Source organism: Eumetopias jubatus, unplaced genomic scaffold, assembly GCF_037043125.1.
Source record: "Eumetopias jubatus isolate StellerSeaLion01/CBP00866 unplaced genomic scaffold, mEumJub1_p1.0 scaffold_8, whole genome shotgun sequence".
Classification (NCBI taxonomy): Eukaryota; Metazoa; Chordata; class Mammalia; order Carnivora; family Otariidae; genus Eumetopias; species Eumetopias jubatus.
Genome location: NW_028274814.1, coordinates 136775268 through 136799375, shown reverse-complemented (window position 1 = coordinate 136799375; position 24108 = coordinate 136775268). Strand labels below are relative to the sequence as shown.

Sequence of the window (24108 nt, the reverse complement as noted above, 5' to 3'; positions counted from 1 at the left end):
TCTTTAAAAGGAGGTATACTTTACTGAGTATTTCTAATTAGGAGTTTTGCTACCTGCTGTGTTCTTACTCTGTGTGAAGTTTTGGGATTTTTTTTTTTCTCCTGTAAGGAATCATAGAAAAACTATGTAATTTTCCCCCAAGTATTCAGAACAAAACTTAGTGGAAGAATCATGCAATCTGATTAGCTAATTTTAACCCTCGTAGTAGTTGAATGAATACACCAACATGTTTCTAATCTGACAGCTGGAATGGATTTGCTAAACCAAGTTGCTGGTCCTACTGCTGCCAGCCATGTGACTGCCCCCTTGGCCACCCACAGGAGGAGGGTCACAAAGCTCCCGAGCAACGTGCCCACCGTGAGTGAACACCAACAGCCGGAAAACCATCTATGCCAACAGCTTCCTTCTTTTCTCCGTACTCTGAGCTCACCCCTTTTTATTTCTCACTAACTAGACATTCAGAACTCCATCGGTCAGCTATCGCCAGGTAGGAAACAACCACAAAACCTCCATGACAGTGAGCATGTATTCCATTTTTGCACCTGTAGGGTGGCCCAGCTCGGCGGGGGGGCTTGACTGGGACATCTCTGCTCCACGTGTCTGCACCTCCTCCTCAGACTGCTGTGCTGGGGGCCTGTTCTTCTCAAGACAGCGCCCCCAGCACAGGAGGGCTTGCCCACGCATTCGAGTGCTTTTTAAATTCTTCGGTCACGTTATACTTGCTAACCTTCCCTTGCCCAAAGCAAGTCACACAGCTGAATCCAAAGCCATATTCCCAGCTTCTTCAGTGCGAGGAATCCCAAAGTCACATGGCAAAGGATGTGGACACAGGGAGAGTGGAAGAGATCAAGTCTCGAATGCAGTATTCCACAGGAAACTGTGTGCACCTCCGTTTCCAGCTTTACTGGATTATTTGACCCTTCAATCCACTTCTTCCCTATTGTGTTCTCTCTTCCTGTTATCTAGAAAAGTTGTTTGGGATATGACTTAATGGCAAATTGATTTCAAAAGGCAGCCACGATCATGGCTGGACATAACTTGAAAGGATGCTAGAAGGCTCTTTTCTGGAATCATTCTCTTTTCAACCTGTTAGAAGAAGAGTATGATAGACAGCATGTGAGCTAACAAACTTCCAGGTTCAGTGAACCCTTCCAGAGCATGCCCTGCCTGCAGCTGGTTCTTGCGGTCGGCTTAACCCTCTCCTCGGGTGCTGCTCCCTCCCTCCCTCCCTCCCTCCCTCCCTCCCTCCCCTTGGTTTGGTCAGGTGTGGGTTAGGTCAGCAAGCTTCTCACTTGGGGCTTCCCCCACCACTTCAATGTGAGTTTCCTGCAGCAGAGACAGGCTCATTTGTCTTTTTCCAAATGGGTTTGTACAGCACCTTCCTGAAATGGATGGAGTGCTCCCTGAGTGTGTCTGCCTTCTCCTGGATGATTCTTATGAGGCAGTTCTCTTCCACTGCTGTGGCTATCACTACTTTACAGATGGAGAACTTACACCCAGAGAAATGAAGCGATTTGCTTGAAGTCACCAGCCAGAGGAGGCCGGAGCAGGGCTCTTGCACAGCCATCCTGAATCTGAGCCCGGGGCAGCTAGCCAGGAGAGCCAGGGCTCTGTGGGATGTCCACGGTGTCCCTGAGCTCCTGCCCAGGCTCCTGGGCTGCATGACCACATCTCAGACCTGGCTTCCACTACCCTGGCAGGTGGCCTGACCTACAGACAATAGCATGTACCAGAATGACTCTGTGACGACTCACGATAGAAACGGTGTTAATCAGGAGCTGGGACTTGAACCCGGGTCTGTCAGACTCGGGCAGAAACATCTGGAATCACAGCCCCTGGGAGCAGCAGCAGCAAGAATGGCAGCCCACTTTTGCCAGGCATGGGGCCGAGCACTGTGCTGTGTCGTTTTGTTGAAATCCCAGGCCACCCTTTGAGATGGTTTTGTTTTTATCCCTGGGAGGAAAATGAGGCAGAGAGGAGTGCTATGTCTTGCTCAAGGTCACAAGAGAAAGGCAAAGCTCAGCTCCATTCAGCTCTGGCCAACCCCAAAGCCCTCGGTTGATGGGAGACTGTCCTCGCCCTCCAGGCCCAGCACCCTTGGCCTGACCAGTGTGGCGCCCGGCCCCTGTGCTCCATCCAGGTTGGTGGACTTGGATTAACAGGACCACTGCCTCCAGCTGCGCCCGGCAGCCGGGGTCCTTCTTCTTATGCTGGTGTGAGGCACCCAGAGATGGCAGGTCTGGCCTGAGCTGGGAGGATGGGACATGGTCTGGGGATCCCAGCACTGTGCCTACAGGGCTCTCCCCACCTCTTCAGCCAGCAGCTGTGTGCACTGAGAGAAACCCCAGTCAGAGCCAAAGACAGTGTCAAAGACCTCAGGCTGCAGGAGGGAGAGGAGCCCTGGAGCTGGGCTGAAGGCATGGGCTCCAGACGAACTCTGCACAGGCCCGTGCTCGCTTCTCTCTGACCACTCCTGCCCCAGACCTCCTCCCTCTGACCCCCACCCACCCAGGCTGCCTCCCTCTGACCGCCACCCACTGGGGCAGCCTCTTGGGTGATTCCATGCAATGGCCGGATTTAGAACCACAGGTGTACATGGTAAAACTGTGACTTGCTGTTTACTAAATGAGATCTATGGATATGTTTGAAACTGAAAAGCACTCCATGTTATTCATAGGCTCTTTGATGATTATATACTTCCCGTATTGGGACATGGTTTCTTTTATATATTTTGCCAACATTATAAAGTCACAAAGGGGACCAGGAATTTTCTTCTTGGCAGTGGTGGTCTGTTACTTCCCTGCAACATAAAGAGGGACAGTTGTTGGATAAAACAAGGCTCCATGAACACCCTTGAGTACATGAGAAAAAATTCCTTCAAAACATAGAAATCATTCTCTAGCTGGGTCAGACCTACAGTGGATAAGATTCCACTTTTCTTTAAGTACCCAGAACAGCCCGGCGTGCATACGGGTGTTGGATGAGAGGCCGCAGGCAGGAGCACGGAGGTGCAGGCCCCGCGGCTCCTGTTTCAGATAACGGTGTGGACAAAGGTGGGCACCCGATGCCTGATCCCTTCCCGGTGTCCCAGCCATCATTCCTATCCTGAGGGTGCCTTCTATGGAAAGCCTAGTTAGTATCGGAAAGTGACATTTACATGGGAAGATAGTGGTGTCCTTTCTGATTAGGAGAAACATTCCTTCTAGTTATAGAAAAAGCACTATTTTTCCCCATTCAGATATAATGATCACGTGACAAGTGCCAGGGACACAAAAGCGCCAGACCAAGAGCCATCTGTTCTTCCCAGGCGTCTTCAGTCCCTCGGAGCCAGGTTGGCAGTGGCTGAGTGGCTTTGTTCAAAAGCAGGACGAGAACCAGGATAGGGGCGCCTGACAGATCCCGCTCCTCCGTGCCCTGATGGAAGAACCTGGGGGCTCTGCACTTCTGAGGCCGGGGGGTGCTCTGGGCGGCGTGGCATGCGGAGTGGGGTGGCCCCATCCGCGGGGCCTGGGGACCTCCAGGTCAGCTGTGCATCCTGGTCACCAAGGTGATGACAGTGGTGCCACTGGTAGCAGTGTGATCGGCGATCTGTGTTTATCCTTTGTAGCATTTTTGTCATTTCTAAGTTTTCTGCAGTGAAAACACAATAATTATTTTTGCAGGAGGCAAAAGACTATTTCTAACTGGCAGCAGAACCCCCTTCGTGAGGTTTCAATCACCCGCGCTCTTGTGTGTCTGGACAGGAAATGGTGCTGCTTCTTTTCTTGGCAAGTGCCCGTGTGCGTCCCCTTGCCTCCCGCCCTCCTGGCCCAAGGAGAAGGGGGGCGGTGGGGCTCGGGCTGCCGCTCAGGGCCTGTGGGAAGAGCTGACTTTGCAGGCCAGCCTTTCTTGTTCTTCAGCCTCCCCACCTTGCTGAGTGGGGACGTGGCCTCAGGCTCTGGGTTTTCAGGTGACTTTATACCTGCACTTCCTTTGCCTCCCAGCTCAGTCATCTCCTCCTCAGGGAGGCCAGTTGTGTCCACAGCACACTGCCCCCTTCTAAGAGCACACAACCCGCTTAGAATCTCTGCTCACCCTTATGGGTGAGCTTTGCCCTGATCTCTCTCCTCCCCCTAGAGACTCTGCCTGGGTAGAGACCTTATTTAAGGATTACTTCTTACCTCTTCCTCCCCAGGCTAGAAGAGTGCCTGGCACATAGCAGATGTCCCACGAGTGTTTGTGAAAGACTCAGGACAGTACTCAGGGCGGGCATTGAGCGTTCATTCTCTGCGAGGGCAGTGCACACATGCTTGTCACATGTGCCCAGCACAGGCACTCACCCACCCCTTGGGGCGCTGAGATTCAGGTGTTACTCAGATCTATGCACAGGTGGAGAGCAGGGGTCTGACTCACAGCCCAGGCTCTCCCACTGAGCAGGGTTCCCTGGCCAGTCTGTCCTCAGAGTCATTCACAACCAAACCAGACTGTCCCAAGCCCCAGACCTCAGGACCCCTGACCCTCCCAGCTTGGGAGCTCCAGTCAGCCTCCTGACTTTGCTTCCCTTCCCGAGAGGGGAGGGAAGCAAAGTCACACCCAGAGAACAAGCGTTAATACTTGTGTGGGTTTGTGCATGTGCACGCATGTGCGTGTGTGTGTGTGTGTGTATGCACGATCATTTGGACCATTTTATGGATCCTTTTCCACTTAGTACATCACAAACATTTTATCATATTATATCATATTATTAAATTATTCCTTGAAAGATTCTAAATAGCTGCATTGTAATCCATCCTATAGAAATATATCTTGGGGCACCTGCATGGCTCAGTTGCTTCAATGCCTGACTCTTGATTTCAGTTCAGATCATGATCTCAGGGTCATGAGATCAAGCCCTGCATTGGGCTCCACGCTCAGCATGGAATCTGCTTGAGATTCTCTCTCCTCCTCCCTCTGTTCCTCCCCCCACTGGCATGCTCTCTCTCTCTCAAATACATAAATAAGATCTTAAAAGAAATATCATGTCTTATTTAACTGTTTCCCTACTGTCAGACATCCAAACTGTTGCCAATTTTGTAAAATCTTGTTAATTTTGTGAAGACTTCTTAACAACTGTAGTTCCGTGAGCTCACCTTATTTATTTCCTGAAGGAGAGTCCTAGAGGAGAGGTACTAAGTCAAAGGAGAGGAACTTTTTATGGCTTCAGATATGTTATTCACCTATTCCAGCACGATATCTTCAATCAGAAATTTGCCGGTTTGTTAGAAGAAAAAAAATCAAATCTTTTTTTCATTTCCATTTCTTTGCATCGTGACAATGTCGGAGCTTTTTAACATAGATCCTGGGCCACTGCCCAGAGCAGAATGCAAGGATCCTGCCACTTCATTCATTTTATTGGTTGTGACATTTTCCATTGTATGGATGCATTGTTTATTCACTCTTTCTTTGAATAAATATGAAGACCCCACTATGGGGGCATCTGGGTGGCTCAGTTGGTTAAGCGACTGCCTTCGACTCAGGTCATGATCCTGGGGTCCTGGGATCGAGCCTTGCATCGGGCTCCCTGAGGAGCAGGGAGCCTGCTTCTCCCTCTCCCTCTGCCTGCCACTCCCCCTGCTTGTGCTCTCTCTCTCTCTCTGTCAAATAAATAAATAAAATCTTTAAAAAAAAAAAAAGAAGAAGAAGACCCCACTGTGTGCCAGGCCTGTGCTAAGCACTTGGGAATTCAGCAGTGAACAAAAGACTAGAGTCCTTGCCTTCATGAGGTTTATCTTCTGTTAGGGTAAGGAAGACAGTTAAGGAGTAAACATATAGGGGATCAGAGAGCAATAAGCACCACAGAACACAAGCAAGGACAGGGGAAAGGGAGGGAATGTGGAATGCAGCTCAGGCATGTTCTAAAACCCCTGAAGGATGTGTGAGAACAGCAAGTGCAAAGGCCCTGAGGCAGAAAGGCACTTGCTGTGTTTGAAGCAAAGCAGGAGTCTTGGTGGCTCGGAGCAGAGTGAGCAAGGAAGAGAGTCACAGAAGTGAGGTCAGAGAGTGTTGCAGGGGGTGGGGGCTCTGGGGAGGGCCATTGTGAAGCTCTGCCTGTTACTCTGGGCAATCTGTGAAGCCTTTTGAGAGGTTTGCTTGATCTGATATGTACTTTAAAAACATCATCCTCAGAGGAAAATGACTATGGCTCTGTGATTATGGCTCACTCTTGCTTACCCCTCCATCGAGAGAACAAGTGTTAATACTTGTGTTGATTTGTACATACATACTTTAAAAAGATCATCCTCAGAGGAAAATGACTGCACGTGGAAGCAGAGAGACAGTTGCCGTACTCGGTGCAAGAGACGACGGTGGCTTGGACCAGGAGGTAAGGGTGGAGCAGTCAGCTTCCAGATACATACTGTGAAAGCAGAGCCCCTGGGATTTGTGGGTGGTTTGGAAATGGCGGTAGATATTTCACAGGTGACTCCAGGCCTAAGTTACTGGAAGGACAGTCTCCATTTGCCGAGGTGGAGACCTCGGAGGACCGTGGTTTGAAGTTGATGAGGCAAGAGAGAAGGAGGAATTTTCCTTTATGAAACTTGGATGTTCTTTTTTGCTTATGAGGTCACTCTGACCCAAAGTTGTCTAGGAGTCAGCCACGCCATTGCCTACTGCTTTAGTGGTGCTGTGGCTCAGCCACAGTTAGAGGTCTATTTCTCACCCACTAACAACCTAATAAGCAGGTGGCCACTGATTTCCTTACATGTTTCTAGACCAAGCTACACTCCTCTGATTATATCAAGTTTATGACATGTTAGTATCTGGCAGGTCAAAAACTTCATTGCTAGCCTTTCCCAAGAATTTGTGGCAATTCTCCTATATTTATTTCTCCATACCAACTTTCGTGTCCATATAGCTGATGATTCTCCCAAATATCCATTGAGATTTTTATTAAGATTTTATTAACTTTATTTATAAGTTGAGATCTTTTGAAATGGAGTCTTCGCATCTGGGATCATAGTACACGTCCCTTTGTATTCCAGCCTTGCTTTAGCAGCTCCTCCGTAGAATGCGCGTAGCTGTCTGCGGAGGTCTTACGCTTTCATAGGAAATTCATCCCAGAGTACTCAAGAGCTTGTCACCAATGTAAATGTGGGTTGTTTTCACAATACAATTTCTAATGAGTTATAATTACCGCCCCCAAAAATGGTATTGCTGTTTTGTATTTTTGGCTTTATTCCAGCCACTTTCCTCACTGTCTTGAGATTTTCTAGTTGTACAATCACATCCACAAATAATGGTGAATCTCGTTTTTCAGCATTCATACGGTTTATTTCATCTTCTTGTCTTATTTCAAAAGCTGGAGCCTCTAAAAGTGTGAATAGTAAAACTGACAGTTGAGCGTGCCTATCTTGTTTCAGACTTTAATGCTTTAAATATGTTACCCGTTTAATATGTTTGCAGATGGTATCTGGCTATACTCTCATTTAAGGAGAGAGTATTACACACAGGATCTTCATTTTATTTCTATGTGTATAGCTATTGTATTCTAGTGTATACCATTTCTATCAGGAATAGCTGCTGGATTTTGTTGAATGCCTTTTTTGCCATCTGTCGATATGTGACCTAACGTAAGGAATTGAAAGGTCTGCTAATTCCTGAAGGACTCTTATTCTGGGAGTAAACCCTAGTTGATTTTTTATTTAAAAATAATGGTGCTAAATATTCCTAATGGTCTTTTTAAAAATGTTTTAATGTCTTCACATTAGTGCCCATAAATTAGGTGGGTTTATATTTTTTATTTCAAGTGTTTATCATATTTTGGTATTAGGGAAATACATATAATGAGTTGGAATACTATAGATTCCTTTCTGTGTTCTGGAATAATTTGACTAATGTAAAAATTATTTATTGCTTAAAATGAGATACAGCTTGCCCTTAAAATCAGCTAGATTTGCACCTTTTTAATAATAGATGGTAGGTCTTTTAACAGCTTTTTCAGTTTCTTTTATGGTTACCTGTCTATTCAGGCCTTTCTAATACTCAAGTTAAATTTTGTAATCTCTATTTTGCTTAAAAATGATTCAATTTCCTCTGGAGTTGAAACCATATTAACCCAGGGTTGCATAATCTGCTTTGTGAGAATTCTTCTATATCTGTTGGTAGAATGAGAGGATTTCCAATTTGTTTTGTGTTTTAAAACTTTCCAAGAGCACTCACATATACTGTCTCATGTCAGCCCTTCCTTATTCCTCCTGGATAAATGAGGAAACCAAGGGGAAAGGGGCCCCTAGGGGCTTACGTGGGGCCACACAACGCATTAGGGGCCACACAACGCATTAGGGGCCACACAACGCATTAGGGGCGGAGTCTAGCCTCAGATCCAGGACTTCCACCTTCCCCTGCTAGACTGGTCCACCTGTGTTCTTCTCAGCTGTGTCCACTGGGGGCTCATTCTTCTCAGGGCACAAAGGAGCGCCAAGTGTCAGGATGGACTTTAAGCATGACTCTCCTTCTGGTGGAGGCTTCTTTGCACTCTGAACACCAACACCTCTTGGAATGTTTAGGCAAACAGCCAGGTGCTTAGCTATGGGAGGGGAGCTGTAACTGTTTGGAAATGTATCACATCTACCAGTAAGGTCAGTCTCATTTTCTAGAATAGGAAAAGAAAGGCATCCACTTGCTTTGAATGGCTACAAGTGGATGTATTTAAAAGCTTCTGCTGACCTTTCGGTGGTTGAAGATGAGACGGACTGTGGTCCGAGTGTGTGGGATCACGTTTTTGAGGGTATTTCCAGAAGCATCCTGTGTTTGATGCAACTTCATAAAGTAACATTATGCTCTGTCCTGAAGGATAGTAACACAGAATATATATATTGCTGTGGAATTGCTGAAAAAGAGACATGACCAAGTTTTTTTTTAATTTAAATTCAATTAGCCAACATACAGTACATCATTAGTTTCAGATGTAGTGTTCAGTATTTTAGCAGTTGCATATAACACCCAGTGCTCATCACATCACGTGCTCTCCTTAATGCCCATCTCCCAGTTACCCCATTCCCCCACCGACCTTCCCTCCAGCAACCCTCACTTTGTTTTCCCAGAATTAAGAGTCTCTCATGGTCTCCCTCTCTGATTTCTTCCCATTCAGTTTTCCCTCCCTTCCCCTATGATCCTCTGTGCTGTTTTTTGTATTCCACATGAGTGAAACCATATGATAATTGTCTTTCTCTGATTGACTCATTTCACTCAGCATAATACCCTCCAGTTCCATCCACCTCAATGTAAATTGTAAGTACTCATCCTTTCTGATGGCTGAGTAATATTCCATTGTATATATATATACACCACATCTTCTTTATCCATTTATCTGTCGATGGACATCTTGGCTCCTTCTACAGTTTGGCTATGGTGGACACTGCTGCTATGAACATTGGGGTGCAAGTGCCCCTTTGGATCACTATATTTGTATCTTTGGGTTAAATACCTAGTAGTGTAATTGCTGGGTTGTAGGGTAGCTCTATTTTTTAACTTCTTGAGGAACCTCCATACTGTTTTCCAGAGGGGCTGTGCCAGCTTGATTTCCAACAACAGTGTGAGAGAGTTCCCCCTTCTTCACATCCTTGCCAACATCTGTCGTTTCCTGTCTTGTTAATTTTAGCCATTCTGACAGGTGTGAGGTGGTTATCCCATTGTGGGTTTGATTTGTATTTCCCTGATAACAAGTGATGTTGAGTATTTTTCATGAGACATAACCAAGTTTTAATACTAGTTGGGGGGATTAAACGTGAAAATCTTGTAAAGGTCTTAGCACAGTGCTACGCATCATGAGAGCAATTATAGCTAATAGTCACGACAGGTTTTGATGGAGGAAATGCAGCGGATTTCAGGATTCACCCTCATTGGGAGACAGGTCTCATGCATTGTCACCCTCACGTTCTCACAGAGTCCGGGTGTCCCCTCCCATCCCACAGCCTCACCTCTTCCTCAGACTTCAGGAGCTGAACTGCTGAGGCAGCAACCGCAGGTCTGGTTTGGGGGGCCTCTTCCTGCTTGCAGCAAGTAGGTGGGTGTCAGGGCTGCTTCCCTAGGCCTGCCCACTCCCCCTGACCCACTCCCCTCTCAGAAGGCTCGGGACGCAGCTGCCCTTTGAGCCCTAATCTCCCAAGTCTGGCTTCATCGCGAGCCCAGTCTGTCCTCCTCGCTGGCCCCAGGGTGAACATGGAGCCCTTTGTCATCCAGCATCTGCGGGTGATCACTACGTAAGCCCCATGTCTGCTATTCCTGGTTCCTCCTGTCCTGCCCGTCTACCACAGTGGTCATCAGCACGTGTGGAGCGTGGGCTGTGGTCCTCCCCAGGCTCCTCCCTGTTCACCTGCCTGCACATAGCCTATACATCCAGTAAGAAGGTCCTCCTCTTCCCGCCCCCGTCCCCACAGCCCATTCCTCCTCTCTCCAGAAAGCGGCCCCTGAGCCCAGGCTACCGCTCACCCCCCTCCAGGCTCACAGGCACCACGGACAGCGCCATAAGGCCCTGACCTCGGGCTCCTGACTACCCAGGAGAGGTTTAGAACGTCAGGGCTCAGTGGGCCTGCCCCACGGCCCTGCTCAGCCTCCAACCCCACAGATTCTGCGCTCGCCAGGATTAAGTCCCTGTGGGCCTCGAAGTTTTAGGCTTAAGGGAACACTTAGCCAGCCGTGGTGCTGCAGCATCGTGTAGTAAGGGCCATCAAAAACTGCCTTGCCAATTCTAACCGCTGTGAGTATAAATCCACTACGCCGATGTCCAGAAATAAAAGCAGTCTGGATACACATTTACTCCCTTACCTCAGCACACACTCGCTTTGTGTTTGTGAAGTGAACAGAAGGACAGACCGAATGAGTGAATGGATGAGAATAAAGGCCTGCCCTCCCCAAGGCCGGCTCCACATGTCCCCCTGCATGGTGGCCCTGACTTGTGTGTGGCTCCCTCTCTGTGCCCAGGGGGCCCAGGCTTCCCCTTCAGCCAAGTCTGAACCTCTGGTCGGTCCTGTCTGAGACCTGCGTGTGGGTGGTGGCACTTTTCCTCACCAGGCTGGGGCTCCTCCGGGACCTGCCATGGGCGGTGGGCCCAGGGCCACAAGATGATTTATTATTTATTATATGGATCAATCTTCCTTTTTTTTTTTCCCAGACTGCTGCCGAGTGGGCTGAGAAAATGCCCAAAGGCCTGCCGCCTACATCTCCCAAGGAAACGACAAACCAGGAACTGCTGGCTCGCCTCCACAAGGCCGTGGGCTCCCATTACCGCGCAATTGCTCAGGAGTTTGAGAACTTCGACACCATGAAAACGAACACCACCTCCAGGGATGAATTCAGGGCCGTTTGTTCCCGTCATGTCCAAATTCTGACAGATGAGCAAGTAAGAAATGTATTCGGTTCATTGTCCTAGGCAGTGTTGTATTGAGCATCAGGCCAGAATTGAGGGCTGATCTCTATTTTGAAAATACTGGAAGGTTTTGGGGGGTGTTGTTTCTGTTGTTGTTGTTATTGTTTTGTTTTCAATCTTACTGAAGACTCACAGGAGCCTTCTGTTTGTGTAACAAGTATGAATTGCACCTTTTCAATCAGGGTGCAAATGTCACTTTTATTTTTAAAATCAAATTAAACTCAGCTCCAGCGACCACACTCCCTCTTCCTTCCGTGGATAATCCCTGGGCTTATGTGACCCAGAGAGGCAACCAGTCTCTCCCCACACCTGAACGGGGCAACATGGAGCCAATGAGTTGCTCTGGACCTCCCGCCACCCCCCTCCCCCTCTCCCTGCCCTCTCCCTGGTTCCGTTGCTAGTGTTTTCAGAAGCTCTGGGGATACCGCCGTGGGCAGGCTGGTGACATGCCCACCCCACAGGCTGGACACAGACCACCCTCTCTGAGGCCCTCCTGCCCATCACAGAGGCCTCAGAAGAGATTCTCAGTGGTTTCCTCCTCAAAAACTGAATGGTACTCTTCTTAGCTCTGATAACCTGTTGCCCTGGCTTCTTTGCCCTCCATGACCTTCTAAGGCTAAGAGCACCTCCCAGCAGGATGGCATCCTGAGGGTCTGCCTTGCTTACTGACTTCAGTCAATAATATCACTAAATGTTAGTGCCCGGGGTGCAGTTCCCTGGGTGGCTTGTTCCTCACTGTGACCCAAATGCCAAAACAGAGCCTGGCACAGAGCAGGTGCTCAGCAAGTCCCGGTGAATGGATAGGTCGCGGGTTTAGCATCCATGTTCTCCACCACCACTGTCCAGTGGCCAAACAGCTGGGATAACACAGAGCACCCGTGATCCAAGCGCAGAAGCAGAGTTCCCTCCCCCCAGAAAATGCACTAGTTCAAGCACTCTCCACTTGTCAAACAAGCTGGTGCCCTAATCCCAGAGAATAACTCAGGTGAAAACTGAAATCCAAAATACTTATGAAAGTAGCCCCACCTCCGTCCTTCTTCTGATTCTGCTCAGGCTCGGCCCGGGTAGCTTCCCACAGCTCCCGGGTGGAAAGGTCACTCTCGGCTCCCAAGTTGGGTCACTCCACTCTGAGGCCCCATTTTCTCGGGGTTTAAGGATTAAGGACTAAGAGTATCCACAGGGACGGGTCATCATCACACGCGACCCCCTCCCCACTCAGGCCTCTTAACTCACCACCCTACAGAATGAATTCATTAATAATGAATAATATGAGCATCAGATTTCACTTTCCTAAAATACCACTTTTTTAAAGTATTATGATCATTTTTGCTAAACAGATTGAAGTGCTTTTCCCCCAACAGTTCAGTCCCGTAGATCATCAAAGCTGAGTGAGATGGCTATTTGCAGATACTTCTCTCCATTACTATAAATGGAGAGAAACCTTTAAAATTAATCCAGTTGCATTTATTATTCTATGGGGCCAACTAACAAAGGTTTTGCTAATAAAGATTTTTCATTTCATCTAAATGAGTAAAATTTCACTCTAATTATTGATATAAATTAATGACATGCTGGCATATCTGGCATGTATAACAGAGAATTGGATTTTAATTGTCCACTAAGAAAGCCTCCACCATCCCCAAGCACATGAAGCCCCCCACCTCTCCAGCAAAATCAAGCACTTATTTTTAAATGCTGCCTTCTAAAAATACGCCGACACATCTCAAATATAGTCTGCATCATTGAGGGCATCCAAGTCTGGCATAAGTACCATGGTTTAAGTTGGGGGATGATTAGCAAAAATTGTGCTCTGTTTGGGAAGGGTGCTTCTGGGTATAGCCTGGCAAACAGGAAGCCAAAGCCACAGAGATCCACGTTTTCTCCTTGTATGAGTCATGTACCGGGACCTTCTTGGTTAGATGGTACAGTGTCTGGATGGGGAGACACAGAAGTAATTTGGCACCCCTAAGGTGTCTGGACCTCTCTTGCCATTATTCACAAGGATTCCCTGAAGATGCTGGGACAGTTCCAACCATGTTAACCAGCATCCAAATAGAGATCTTGTGTCTTGGTTTATCTGCATTATAAAAAACTAGCTCATGCTAAAAAAAAAAAATCCAACCATCATGAATCTGAGAGGTCAGCTTTCTTGACTTACAGAGCTCTGTAAACAGGGCAAGTGCCACATCTTTTGAAATCTTTTGGTGTAATTAACCTTTCAGAAGAGGAGAGCGACTCTCTGAGTGGATGGAATTGGAAACTGATGGGTCTTCGTGACTCTGCAGAAAGCGTGTTATAAAAGGCCATAGGAACTGCGTCCACTTGGATATGTCTTAGGAAGATAGGGACCCACAGAAAGAGCCTCTCCTGGTCAGGCAATTTAGATCAGTCCTGGTGACTGCGTGGGTACTTCGCTCTATTTGCGGCTATGTTAGGGAAAGGAACCATTAAGCATTTTTGAACACTTCAGATGTGGTGTTTCTTAAACAGACACCTCTAGGAGGTGGGAAGCATTCAGGCAAAGAACAAACAACCCTTCAGGCAGGCAGACCTGGGTTTCAGTGCTGCTTCTGCACTTGTCCAGCTGTGTGACCTTGGACAAGTTACTCAACCTCTCTGGGCTTCAGTTGTCCTTGAGCTTAGTTTGAGTTTGTTGTTGCTGCCCTTACCATGAGGGTGCCCGGTGCACAGGCATCAAACTCCTCCAGCAGGAGACGGCCGTCACTGTGTGTGAGGTGTGGGCCCGGGGATGCCAGGCGGCTGCCGAGTGGCAGACATCTACTCTGTCTCAGTGGTCAGCGGGCCCTATACATCTGGCCACAAGATGGTGTCTCCCCTGCTCTTGGTGCTTGTCACTCGGTGCCAGGCTCATGCAGTGTGGTGGTATATCTTGGCATGCCTGGTCCAGCCTGGTTTAGGCAGGGCCTGGGCCTCTGGGCCTCAGGGGAGGCATGCACCTTTTCCATGCTCCGGCCCTGGACGCCCCCTCTGTGGCAGTCAGATTCCGCCTTGTCTCTGTGGTGGGTCTTGGGCAGGGAAGTTTCCCATTCCCCTGTGGGGTAGCTGACCTCTGACCTTGCTTTGTATAGGTGCAGACCCTGGGGTTGCTGCCCCTCCTCCAGGCCTTTTGCTTACACCCTGCCCCCTGGGGCCATGGATCTGTGGCTGGGCCCTGAGGGAGGGGGTTCCTACCCCTCCTAGAAGCAGAAGAGTTTGCTTCTTCCTTCCCTCCCCCAGGGGTCCTGGTCTCAAATGGGTTTGCTACGCCTCCCCCAGCGGCTCCAGGCTTCCACTTCCCATGAGAGAAGGGTCTGGAGAAGCGAGGAGCGTTGCACGTCTATCCATCCTGTGCATTGTCTCCAGAGAAGCAACAGAGGCCGGTGGAGGAGAGCGTGTGAGCATGAGCATTCCCTGTGTCTGGGCCTCCCAGGCATGCTAGCCTCACATGCCAGCCCACACTTGCCCTGGACGAATCTGTTAACATTTTAGCTGATTTCTTCCTGAGCTCTGCCAGGCGTGAGAGCTGGGGTGTCTGGCTGTCTTGCAGACTTGGGGCTTTCAGTCCCCTTGGCTCCCTGGAGCCTCAGCTCTCTGATTGGCTCTAGCACGGTTCCGATTTGGTAGATATTTGGCTTTCTCTTGTTGTGAGAATGGGAGTGGCATTCTCGGGCAGCTTTCCCCATCACAGGAGTGGACCCCAAAGTCAGATATTTTTAAGTGTTCAGAAGGTAGTTACTACTCTGCATTTGAAGGGGACATTTCAGGAAGGGCACGATCTGCCACCATGACGTGGAAACTTACTCGCTTTCAACTGGTTCACAAACCACTAGAATTTTGCCTGGGTTTCGTGCCCAGCTCGCAGGCCTGTAATTTCAGAATACACTCTCGTGGTGCCCGTTTCCAGTCCTCTTGATGCCTCTCCGGTCTCCCAGAGCTCCCGCCAGCCTCCATCCTGCACCCAATCTTTAGGCTCTGTCAGTGTTCTGGGTTGTGACAATCTGTCAGGGGCTTCCATTTCCCACCCACCCAATTCCACGTCCTCCTGGCAGCATTCATTCTGCCTTTCATGGTGCAGAGAGGATTTCCGTGGTCCTGCCTTGACTTCCACTTGTACCACAAGATTTAGTTAGGAGTTGGTCCATCTCTGCCCCTTCTGCTGGACCAGGAGACAACATTGTTGTCCCTGTGGCTTTGTAAATGTCCTTACTCCCATGCATCAGATGTTCACCGAATCCTTAAGCATTCACACCCTTCTTTGTATTTACCCTTGATAACATGGCCTTCCTCCTCCTTCCTCCCCCGTGTCGCTAACACAGGAGTGTAGGAGAGCCCTCCACAGCCCACTTCCTCTTGTACGGCCGCATCTTGCTCTGCTTCCTGAAAGCCCTTCATGAGGAAGGGGATTACAGTATGGCTTCATGCTCTCTCTCCCTCTTCATTTTTAAAGGGTCTTACCATTGTCTGATCAGTCTTCTGTGAGTTTTTTAGGACTCTCAGCAAACATTTCTAGAGCACCTGCTGTGTGCCAGCCCCTTTGTGAGATGTTCAACATTTAAAGATGCATCTCAGACGACCTTCAGAGAGCTGGCAGGGAGATGTCACCTGCAGAGGTGGCTTCAGCACAAGGTAGAGAAGAGCGCCGGTCATCTGTCTCCTGGGGTTTGGGAGAATTTTCCTGGAGGGAGACAGGTGGCAGGGCCTCCTCCTGTTCGGGGGTGGTTACTGCCCTTGGTGATGGTGAAGTCTTTCTGAGACCACGTGGTCACTTTCCCAAGCTCTCTTGCTTCCACACAGTGGCCTCTTGGAGCCATCCTTGTAACTTCCTACAAATCTACAATTCTTTTGAAGTAAAAAGTTGAAAACATTAATCATTTTTCCCTTCTCGGGGCCTGGAACATTCCCTGTCGCTTCCCCACCACTCAGTGCTTCATTTCCGGAATTTCAAATAGAGACGGTAGAGTCTCTCATCATTGCCTTTGGGAAACCCAGAGGCCAGAAGCGCTGGCCAAGGCCAAGACCCACAGGAAGGAGGGGACAGAGCTCCCCGTGGCGTGTGCTGGAGGCTGGGGCCCCACCAGTTCTGAGGGGCTCTAAAAACCAACTCAGAAGTAAGTTACCCCTCTTCTTAGCTCCCCAAAAGCCCTCAGTCATCAAAAGTGGCTCATGTAGGAGGCTGGAGTCACTGCTCTGTCCGTGCTCGGGTGGTCCAGATTGCAGCCTGTGACACCAGACGAGACCAACCCAAAGCCAGAGGCTTCCCTCCAGTTTCCCAAATGCCTCCCTTTCCGGCTGGTGGGGAGGTAACGCTGGCCCTTTGGGGGCCGCGCACCATGGCTGTGAGTGCAGCAGCGGAAGGCAGCAGCCCCTGGCCGGCTGGTGGCCGAACTTGGGCGCCAGTGAGAAGGAGAAATGAGTCTGGCTGCGCTTCCCCGGGGCCGAGGTGGACCAGGGCTTTGATTTGCATTTCCTCCCAGATTGTCCTTATATACTGCAGCTCAGGCTCTGTGACTAATCACAACATTTAATGGCTTTCAACTGCTCGCTAAGGGCCCAATTCAATTAAAAAATGCCCTGCAGAAGCTATGAATAATCCTCTTGTCTTTGCTGTTCGGTCTTACAGAGGCTTCCATCAAGTGGAGGCCAAATGAGTTTTGTTTTTTTTTTTCAATTTTTTTTTTTAATCGATGTGGGCCTCGGACCCCTGCCAACGTGAGCACTGGCCTTCCCTAGCTTCCATCCACTTCTCGGGGGTGCCGCGGGAGACTCCGCGGGGCTCTTACGCTCACCCTGGGACTGACTTCTGCTTCTTTGCCAGTTTGACCGACTGTGGAGCGAGATGCCGGTCAATGCCAAGGGCAGGCTGAAGTACCTGGACTTCCTGAGCATGTTCAGCTCCGAGAGAGCAGCAACACCGCCGACCGCTGGAAGTTCGGTCAAGGCCCAAAGAGGCAGCAGTGTTCCCGAAGTCCTGGACGGAAGCAGGTCTGCAGCGTCATCACCCACTCACGACCTGAAGGCAGGGCTGAAACCTCCGAGCCATCCCTGTGTGAGTCCTTCTGTCCGTAGCGCCGCCATCACCGGGACCCCAAAGCCCCAAACCCCACTGGACCGGAGGGACCTAGAGTTCCCAAGGGGCAGGTGACTGAGAAGGTGTCCCGGCTAGAGCCTGGGGTGGGGCCACAGGAGAGGAGCCCACAGGTGGGTCCTTAGCACTCACCTGCCTGGAGCGGGGAGGGAGGAGGTGTGAGGAAGGGCTGGGGAGGGGTTGGGTGGAAGGGAGGCATGGGGGTTGGAAGGAGGAATAAGGAGGCTTTGGTGTGGGAAATGGGTACAGGAGCAGGGGCAGAAGACTCTAGATGTCAGCAAGCTAGGGTTTCATCGGGCAGGAAAGCAAATGCGCCATGGTCGGTAGGCACTGTGTGCAAGGGCCCAACTGTGCGCCCTGCTGTAAAGTGTTGCACCCATTTTACAGTTGAAGATACTGAGGCTCTAAGAGGTGTCCTCACATTAGACACAGAGAGACCTAATTTCAAACCGAGGCCTGTCTAACTTTGCAGCTCTGCCCCTGGGGCTGAGCCGCCCAGCTTGGGATATAGGAAGGAGGCAGGCCTCACTGAAGCTCTTGCCTCATCTGCAGGAAGGATGACGGTGTCTCCAGCGAAGGGGGCTTGAGAGGATCCCAACCACGTTCTTAGGGCAGCCATCGCTGGGCTTCATGCATGATGAGCACTGGGAGACAGGAGTTATCATTTGTTCGTTCAGTCAACACACGTTTACTGCACACCTACTATATGCTGGGTCTTTTCTAGAGCTGAGAATGAACAAGGTGCCTGCCCTTGTGGAGTTTACATTCTTGTCAGATATAATGGCCAAGAAACAGTAAACAATAAGTATTTAGCAAGTTGGAGATCGTAAGTAGAGCAGAATGAAAAGGGGGGTCAGGAGTACCCCAGAGATGTCCACGTCCTAATCTCTGAGACCTGTAATATGTCACCTTACATGGCAATGGAGAATCAAGGTTGCAGATAGAATTAAAGGTGCTCACCAGCTGACTTAAGACAGGATCATTCTGAAGTGGCCAGGAGGGCCCAAGGCAACCGCGAGGGTCTGTAAATGGGGAAGGCAGAGGCAGCAGAAAGGTCAGTGCCAGAGAGAAGCCATTTGAGAAAGGCCCACCTGGTGCTACTGACTTGGAAGGTTCAGGAAGGGACCACAAGCTAAGGGGTGTGGGCACCTTGTAGATGCTAGAAAAGGTAAGAAATGGATTCTCCCTTAGAACCTCGGAAAGAACTCAGCCCTGCTGACACCCTGACTTTGGCTCAGTGGGACCCATTTCAGGCTTCTGACCTCCAGAACCGTAAGAGAAATACCGTGTGCTGTTTTAAGCCACCAAGTCTGTAGATCTGTTATGGCAGCCATAGGAAACACGCTGGTGGGGGTGTGGGGGCAGGGGGCCCAGCAAGGACTCGGGCTTTCACTCCCAGTGGGATCCAGCCCTTGCAGGTGTTTATGCAGAGGAGTGATATGGGCAGCATGCCTCCTTTAAAAGACTCCTGTGGATTCTGTGTGTTGAATAGAAGCTATGGGTGGAGTGGGTGCTGGAAGGGCGGGCAGAAGCAAGGAGATGGGGAGGAGGCTGCAATGGTCCAGGGGAGAGGCCTGGTGGCTCCGAGCGAGGTGGGCAGTGGGGAGCCGGTGGCCAGAGGTCAGATGCTGGGTGTGTCTTTGAGGAAAGCCAACAGGATTTCCCAATGGATTAGGTGTCGGGTTGAGAGAGAGAGAGTCCAGGATGGCTTCTAAGGTTTTGGCCTGAGCATCTGGAAGAAGGGCGTTACATCAACCCAGATGGGGAAGGCTCAGGCAGCACAGGCTTCAGGAGAAAGAGCAGGAATTCAATTGAGTTGGTTACTGTAGTAGATAACCATAGGACGTGACGTGTTCAGGGGAAATGCCTGGGCTACATTCAGTTCATTCCCTGTATTTAAGTGGAAAATACAGTAAGACCAAGAACAGCCTCATACTTGGTCCGCATAATTTCACAATATTGGACATTCTGGAAGGGAGTGCAGGATTAGACATCCATGAAAATGACACGTGACTCACTTTCTTTGATAAGACACTTCTTCTGGTGAAAAATATGTTATTGTCACACACACACACACACACACACACACAGTAATATGTTTAAATAACATCTCCTTATACTTGAATCTTGGCTCTATATTTATTTCCAAAACTATGTTGGTTATTGTGTTTAGGCACAAATACGGCTGGCTGATGGAAGTAAAAAATCAAATGGCAGAATTACCACCCATGTCTTGCTCTTCATTTATTTCTGAGTGTATTCTGCCTGAGAAGTTGTGGACCCCAAACCTGAGCCCTGCCTGTAATTTTGTATTATCACTTCCATATTGAATCTCACATTACAAGACAATTTCCGTTCCTCTCTCGCTAGACTCCCGCTAGTGCCGGCTCGGCGCCGGGCCCCCTGCCCTTGCAGAACTGCGAGCCCATAGAGAGCAAGCTCCGGAAGAAAATCCAGGGCTGCTGGCGAGCGTTCCTGAAAGAATGCCAAGAGAAGGGTGTGAACCAGCAGGGCGAGGTCGCCACGGCTGAACTCCTGGGTGTGTTCTCGTAAGAGTGTCACCTGCCTGCACAAGTCCACCCCCCCCACCTCTGTGCGGCAGGCTGGGCACCTCCCTAAATGCTGCCTAGCGGGGCAAGAATTCCTAAGGCACCTCAACCCACCGCAGGGCACCTTCGCGCCGGCATGACCGAGGCCACAGCCGTGGCATTCTCAGCATTAGAAATCGCGGACTTGGTTGTGGTCCCTGGGCAGCATGAAATGTTCACCGACTCGGAGAGCTCGGGGCAGTGGGAAAGGTGCAGGGGGACGGTGGCTGGGGGCACGCCGGCCCACCCACCGCCCCGGCCCCACCCTGTTGACCCGGTACTAACCACGTGTCGCTTTGATAAGCTGTTCAAATGACATCTTCTGGGTTTATACTTCCACTCATGGTTGCGTATTATTTATGCAGCATTTTACATTACAGGAAGGTAAATCTGCCCTCGAAACCCTTCCTCTTGACCAGTCTTTAGATCGCTTTTTAAGAAAACTGTTTTTCTCGAGAACCTCCAATATTAATATAAATCACTTCTATGATAGTCATGGCTTAAAAATGTGCAGACGAAACAAGGTGTAAACTCTTTAAGTGAACAGCTCCTGCAAAAAATAACCATTTATAAATTAAATATAAAAGATGAAATCAATAATAAGCATTGTTCCATTGATTTAACATGACATGTTTCTCTGAGACCAAATCAGCAATGTTGGTCTTAATGCGTGTTTGAGTTCCATTTGGTTTTTAGTTAATTCTTTTGATTTTGAGACTGATGAACCTTAGCTTGCCTTGGATTCACCATCGCCATGTTTAATTTTTACCCAGGAACTCACTGAGGGTGCCCACCCATTATCCTGCTCAGCCTGTCTGGCTTCAGTAGTACATCCAAAATTCAATACTGTAAAAAACATATACTTATTAATTTTCAGAAGTCATTCTGCATGTTCTGTGTCCTGCTGATGACCTTCTGCAAGTCGGAACAGTGAAGGCATTTTTTGGGCCACCCCTGCAGGCTCCCCGCCCAGCCCCACCCTGTCGCGCGTGTCCTGGTTGGCACGTTCTGCTGTTTCCCCCAGCAGCGTCTTTTGGCCTGTGCTTGGTTTGAAGGCACCATCTACGTATATAAAGTCCACTTCCAGTGCTTTTCCTCCCCAGCCTCAACAAGTAGCATGGTCCTCCAGTCCGCGACACTTTGCTGTTTTCATGAGGTCGATGGAAGGCTCAGTTTATTCAGTGTAAACTCAAATCTTATCCTACCTAAGTCTCTTTCAATTAGGAGTTGTCACTCCAAAAGAAGCGTTAGCTTTCTAACTGGTAAAGGATCGAACAGGGGCGCTAGTGCAAAGTGCGAACGAGTGCTGATATTCTGCCACCGACGGGTGCCACCAGTGTGGCATCGACGTGGTCCTAACCCCAAAGCCACACTCAGACCCTGAAACTGCACGGCACTTGTCTCTTAAAGATGGTCCAAGTATTCTAGAATAGGCTTTATATATTTTAGGTCGTTACTGGAATGAAGACTCAAAATGTGTAAATTCCTGTAAGCTAGCACACTCTTGAGAGTTCAGAAATACTTGGGCAGAGAGCCGTGGCTGAACCCCCACCCCCCAGTGGGGCACCTGCCAGGCCCACACCGCAGCACATGGAACCTCCCCTTCTCCCCGCATCCCCAGCTCGGCCCTGGCTCTGAGCCTTTGCTAGGACAGCTCCCGACTTTGTATGGGGAATACACCGACCCCGACTCCGACTCTGTCCCTCCCTGCTCCTCAGTATGGCTTCCACGGTGCTCTGTCCGTACTGCTGGGACCACAGCAGCGGCGGCTGCAAAACCCGAGGGCAGGCCAACGCCAGGACAGCGAGGCCCCAGCAGGATGAGGGGGACCCTGTGTCCTCGCCACATGGAGTGTCCAGCCACACCCACCATGAGCCTGTGAGCAAGGACCCAGCCAGGGCCCAAAGCAGAGAGAGCATCTCGGCAGGAGATGAATGAATGCGGGCATGAACAAATGAATGAGTGAGCAAATTGCCACCAGCTGAACCCATGTTTCTGTCTTTAGCTCTTGTGGAGAAGTTCAGACTGGACATAAGCAAAGAGGAATGTCAGCAGCTTGTCGCGAAGTACGATTTAAAAAACAACGGGAGGTTTGCTTACTGTGACTTCATTCAGAGCTGTGTCCTCCTGCTGAAAGCGAAGGAAACCTCCCTGATGCAGAGAATGAAAATTCCGAATGTGCATAAAGTGGTACGCAGTCACTCTCAGGAAACGTGTGGGTCTGGGGCCAAAAGGTTTCTCCCCTCTCTCAATTCACTCTAAGTCCGGATCATCTGGCTTCATAGAAATGAGGGACACAGTGGACATGGAGACTCCAGGAGGGGCCACTGGCCAGTGAGAACCCACCTGTCACGTGTCCCCAGTCTCACTGCCACCTCCCCACGGACCCCGAAAATTGGCTCAGATTTTGTCTATACACATCTATGTGCATATCACACATGTGTGCTCTACATGATAACTGTATCACGTGCATGATTGTAAATATGGACACGTATGATAGGTGTGTATACGGTACCTGTCTGATGCGTGCATGTGGACGTGTATATTGCACTCATGGTACGCGCAGGTACGTGCATGATATATACATATATATACACACACACACACTTGTGTGATGTGCGCACACACAAGCATGACGCGAGTGTGTACACACTCGTCAAGCCGTTCTTTGTTGTCCCGTCTTCTCCATTATGTAAAGGCCTGTATAGCACCAGCACTTTCCAGGCGAGCACATGACCCCCAGGGTGTGCTCAGTGGGCCCAAAGCCAGCTAGCTGGTGGCTTCTTCAGGGAGGCAAGAGGTGCAGGTAAAGGCTTTGAGGACATCGCAAACAGCTCAAAATTTCCTTTCTTGGAAATGATTCAGAGATTTTCTTTCTCTCCTTCTGGGGCCCCATAAGGGCCTAGACACCCAAGACTGGGGACAGTAGCCTGGCTCTCGGCTTCTTGGACTCCCGCGGGTGGCAGATGCGGGATGATGGCAGCCCCTCCCCCAGCACGCAGAGACACCTGTTTGGCCATCAGGAGCAGTGCGGCTGCGCACACGATGCCTGGGGAGCAGCAATCAGTCGGTTCGCTGAAAAGGCAAAGCTGGGGGTCGGGGGTCACAGCAAAGTGAAACATTTTTAATGTAAACATCAATGTGTGTTCATTCATCAAACAGCTAAGGCTGGCCAGACCCGATCTTCTGGGTTGGGGGCGGGCGGTAGTGGGAGACTCATTCTCTTTCTTGCTTAAACTGTACCCACAATGCATTGTGTACAATTTCCTTTTTGTTTTTTTGAAGAGGAATGAGAACCTAAAGATGCATAAATAGCGTTGGAGGGCACTGTCCTGGGTTTTTACCTTTTTTCTCAATTATTTGTCAATTCTGCGATTTTCGCCCACACCCAGTCCAACCAGTATTTCCACTGTATCGCCTTTCTCCAGTCTCTCTGAAACATGAAGCCAAAAAAAAAACAAAAACCAACTTTTCCCTGCCCCTATTCCATCATCTGTGATCATGGGAGAGCAAAGACAGCTATAGCACCGTCGCCTCGGGGGACAAACAGCTGATTGCAGCCACCTCGGGGCTGGCTGCAGGGGCCGGGGTGTCCCCGCCGGTCCCCGGCGCTCCCGGCAGCCGCGAGGTCACGATGGGTCAACCCAGCAAACAGTTGATCCCATGCAGAAAGTTTCTATGCCACTAGATTTGTATGTAATTTTGTGTAAACTCAGGTCTCGTCTTTGTTGTAGTTTCTACTTTAGACAAGAGCTAGCATTGGAGGCTTAGGCCAAGTTATGGAAGAAAACCTAAGGTTAAGACAGTTGTTTCTCTAGCTCGGTTTTTCTGTGAGCAGAGAACAGGCGGTCTTTCTTAGATCTTCAGGGGACCCAGGAGCATAGAAGAGAACAATGGAAACCACACAGCCTGCAAGGCCCCTGCCAGCTCTGGCCTTCCTCCACCTCTCCAGGCCTCAGTTTCCCCTCCTGTAAACGAGGGGGAGATCTGCTGTGTTCTAAGGCCTGCGAAAGGCGACCCCTTCCAAGCCCTCCCTTGTGCAGAGACTGCGC

At 49.7% G+C, this 24108-nt stretch overlaps 1 protein-coding gene across 1 annotated transcript in view; it reads left to right on the top strand.

The window, feature by feature from the left end:
- The window catches only part of EFCAB6 (EF-hand calcium binding domain 6), a 204428-nt gene that overhangs the window by 176174 nt on the left and 4146 nt on the right, over positions 1 to 24108 (top strand). Inside the window, exons 25-28 of the mRNA XM_028115294.2 lie at positions 11129 to 11356; positions 17199 to 17429; positions 19839 to 20007; positions 22062 to 22246. Of these exons, the coding sequence (XP_027971095.2) occupies positions 11129 to 11356; positions 17199 to 17429; positions 19839 to 20007; positions 22062 to 22246 (813 nt within the window). The remainder of the gene's footprint in view (positions 1 to 11128; positions 11357 to 17198; positions 17430 to 19838; positions 20008 to 22061; positions 22247 to 24108) is intronic.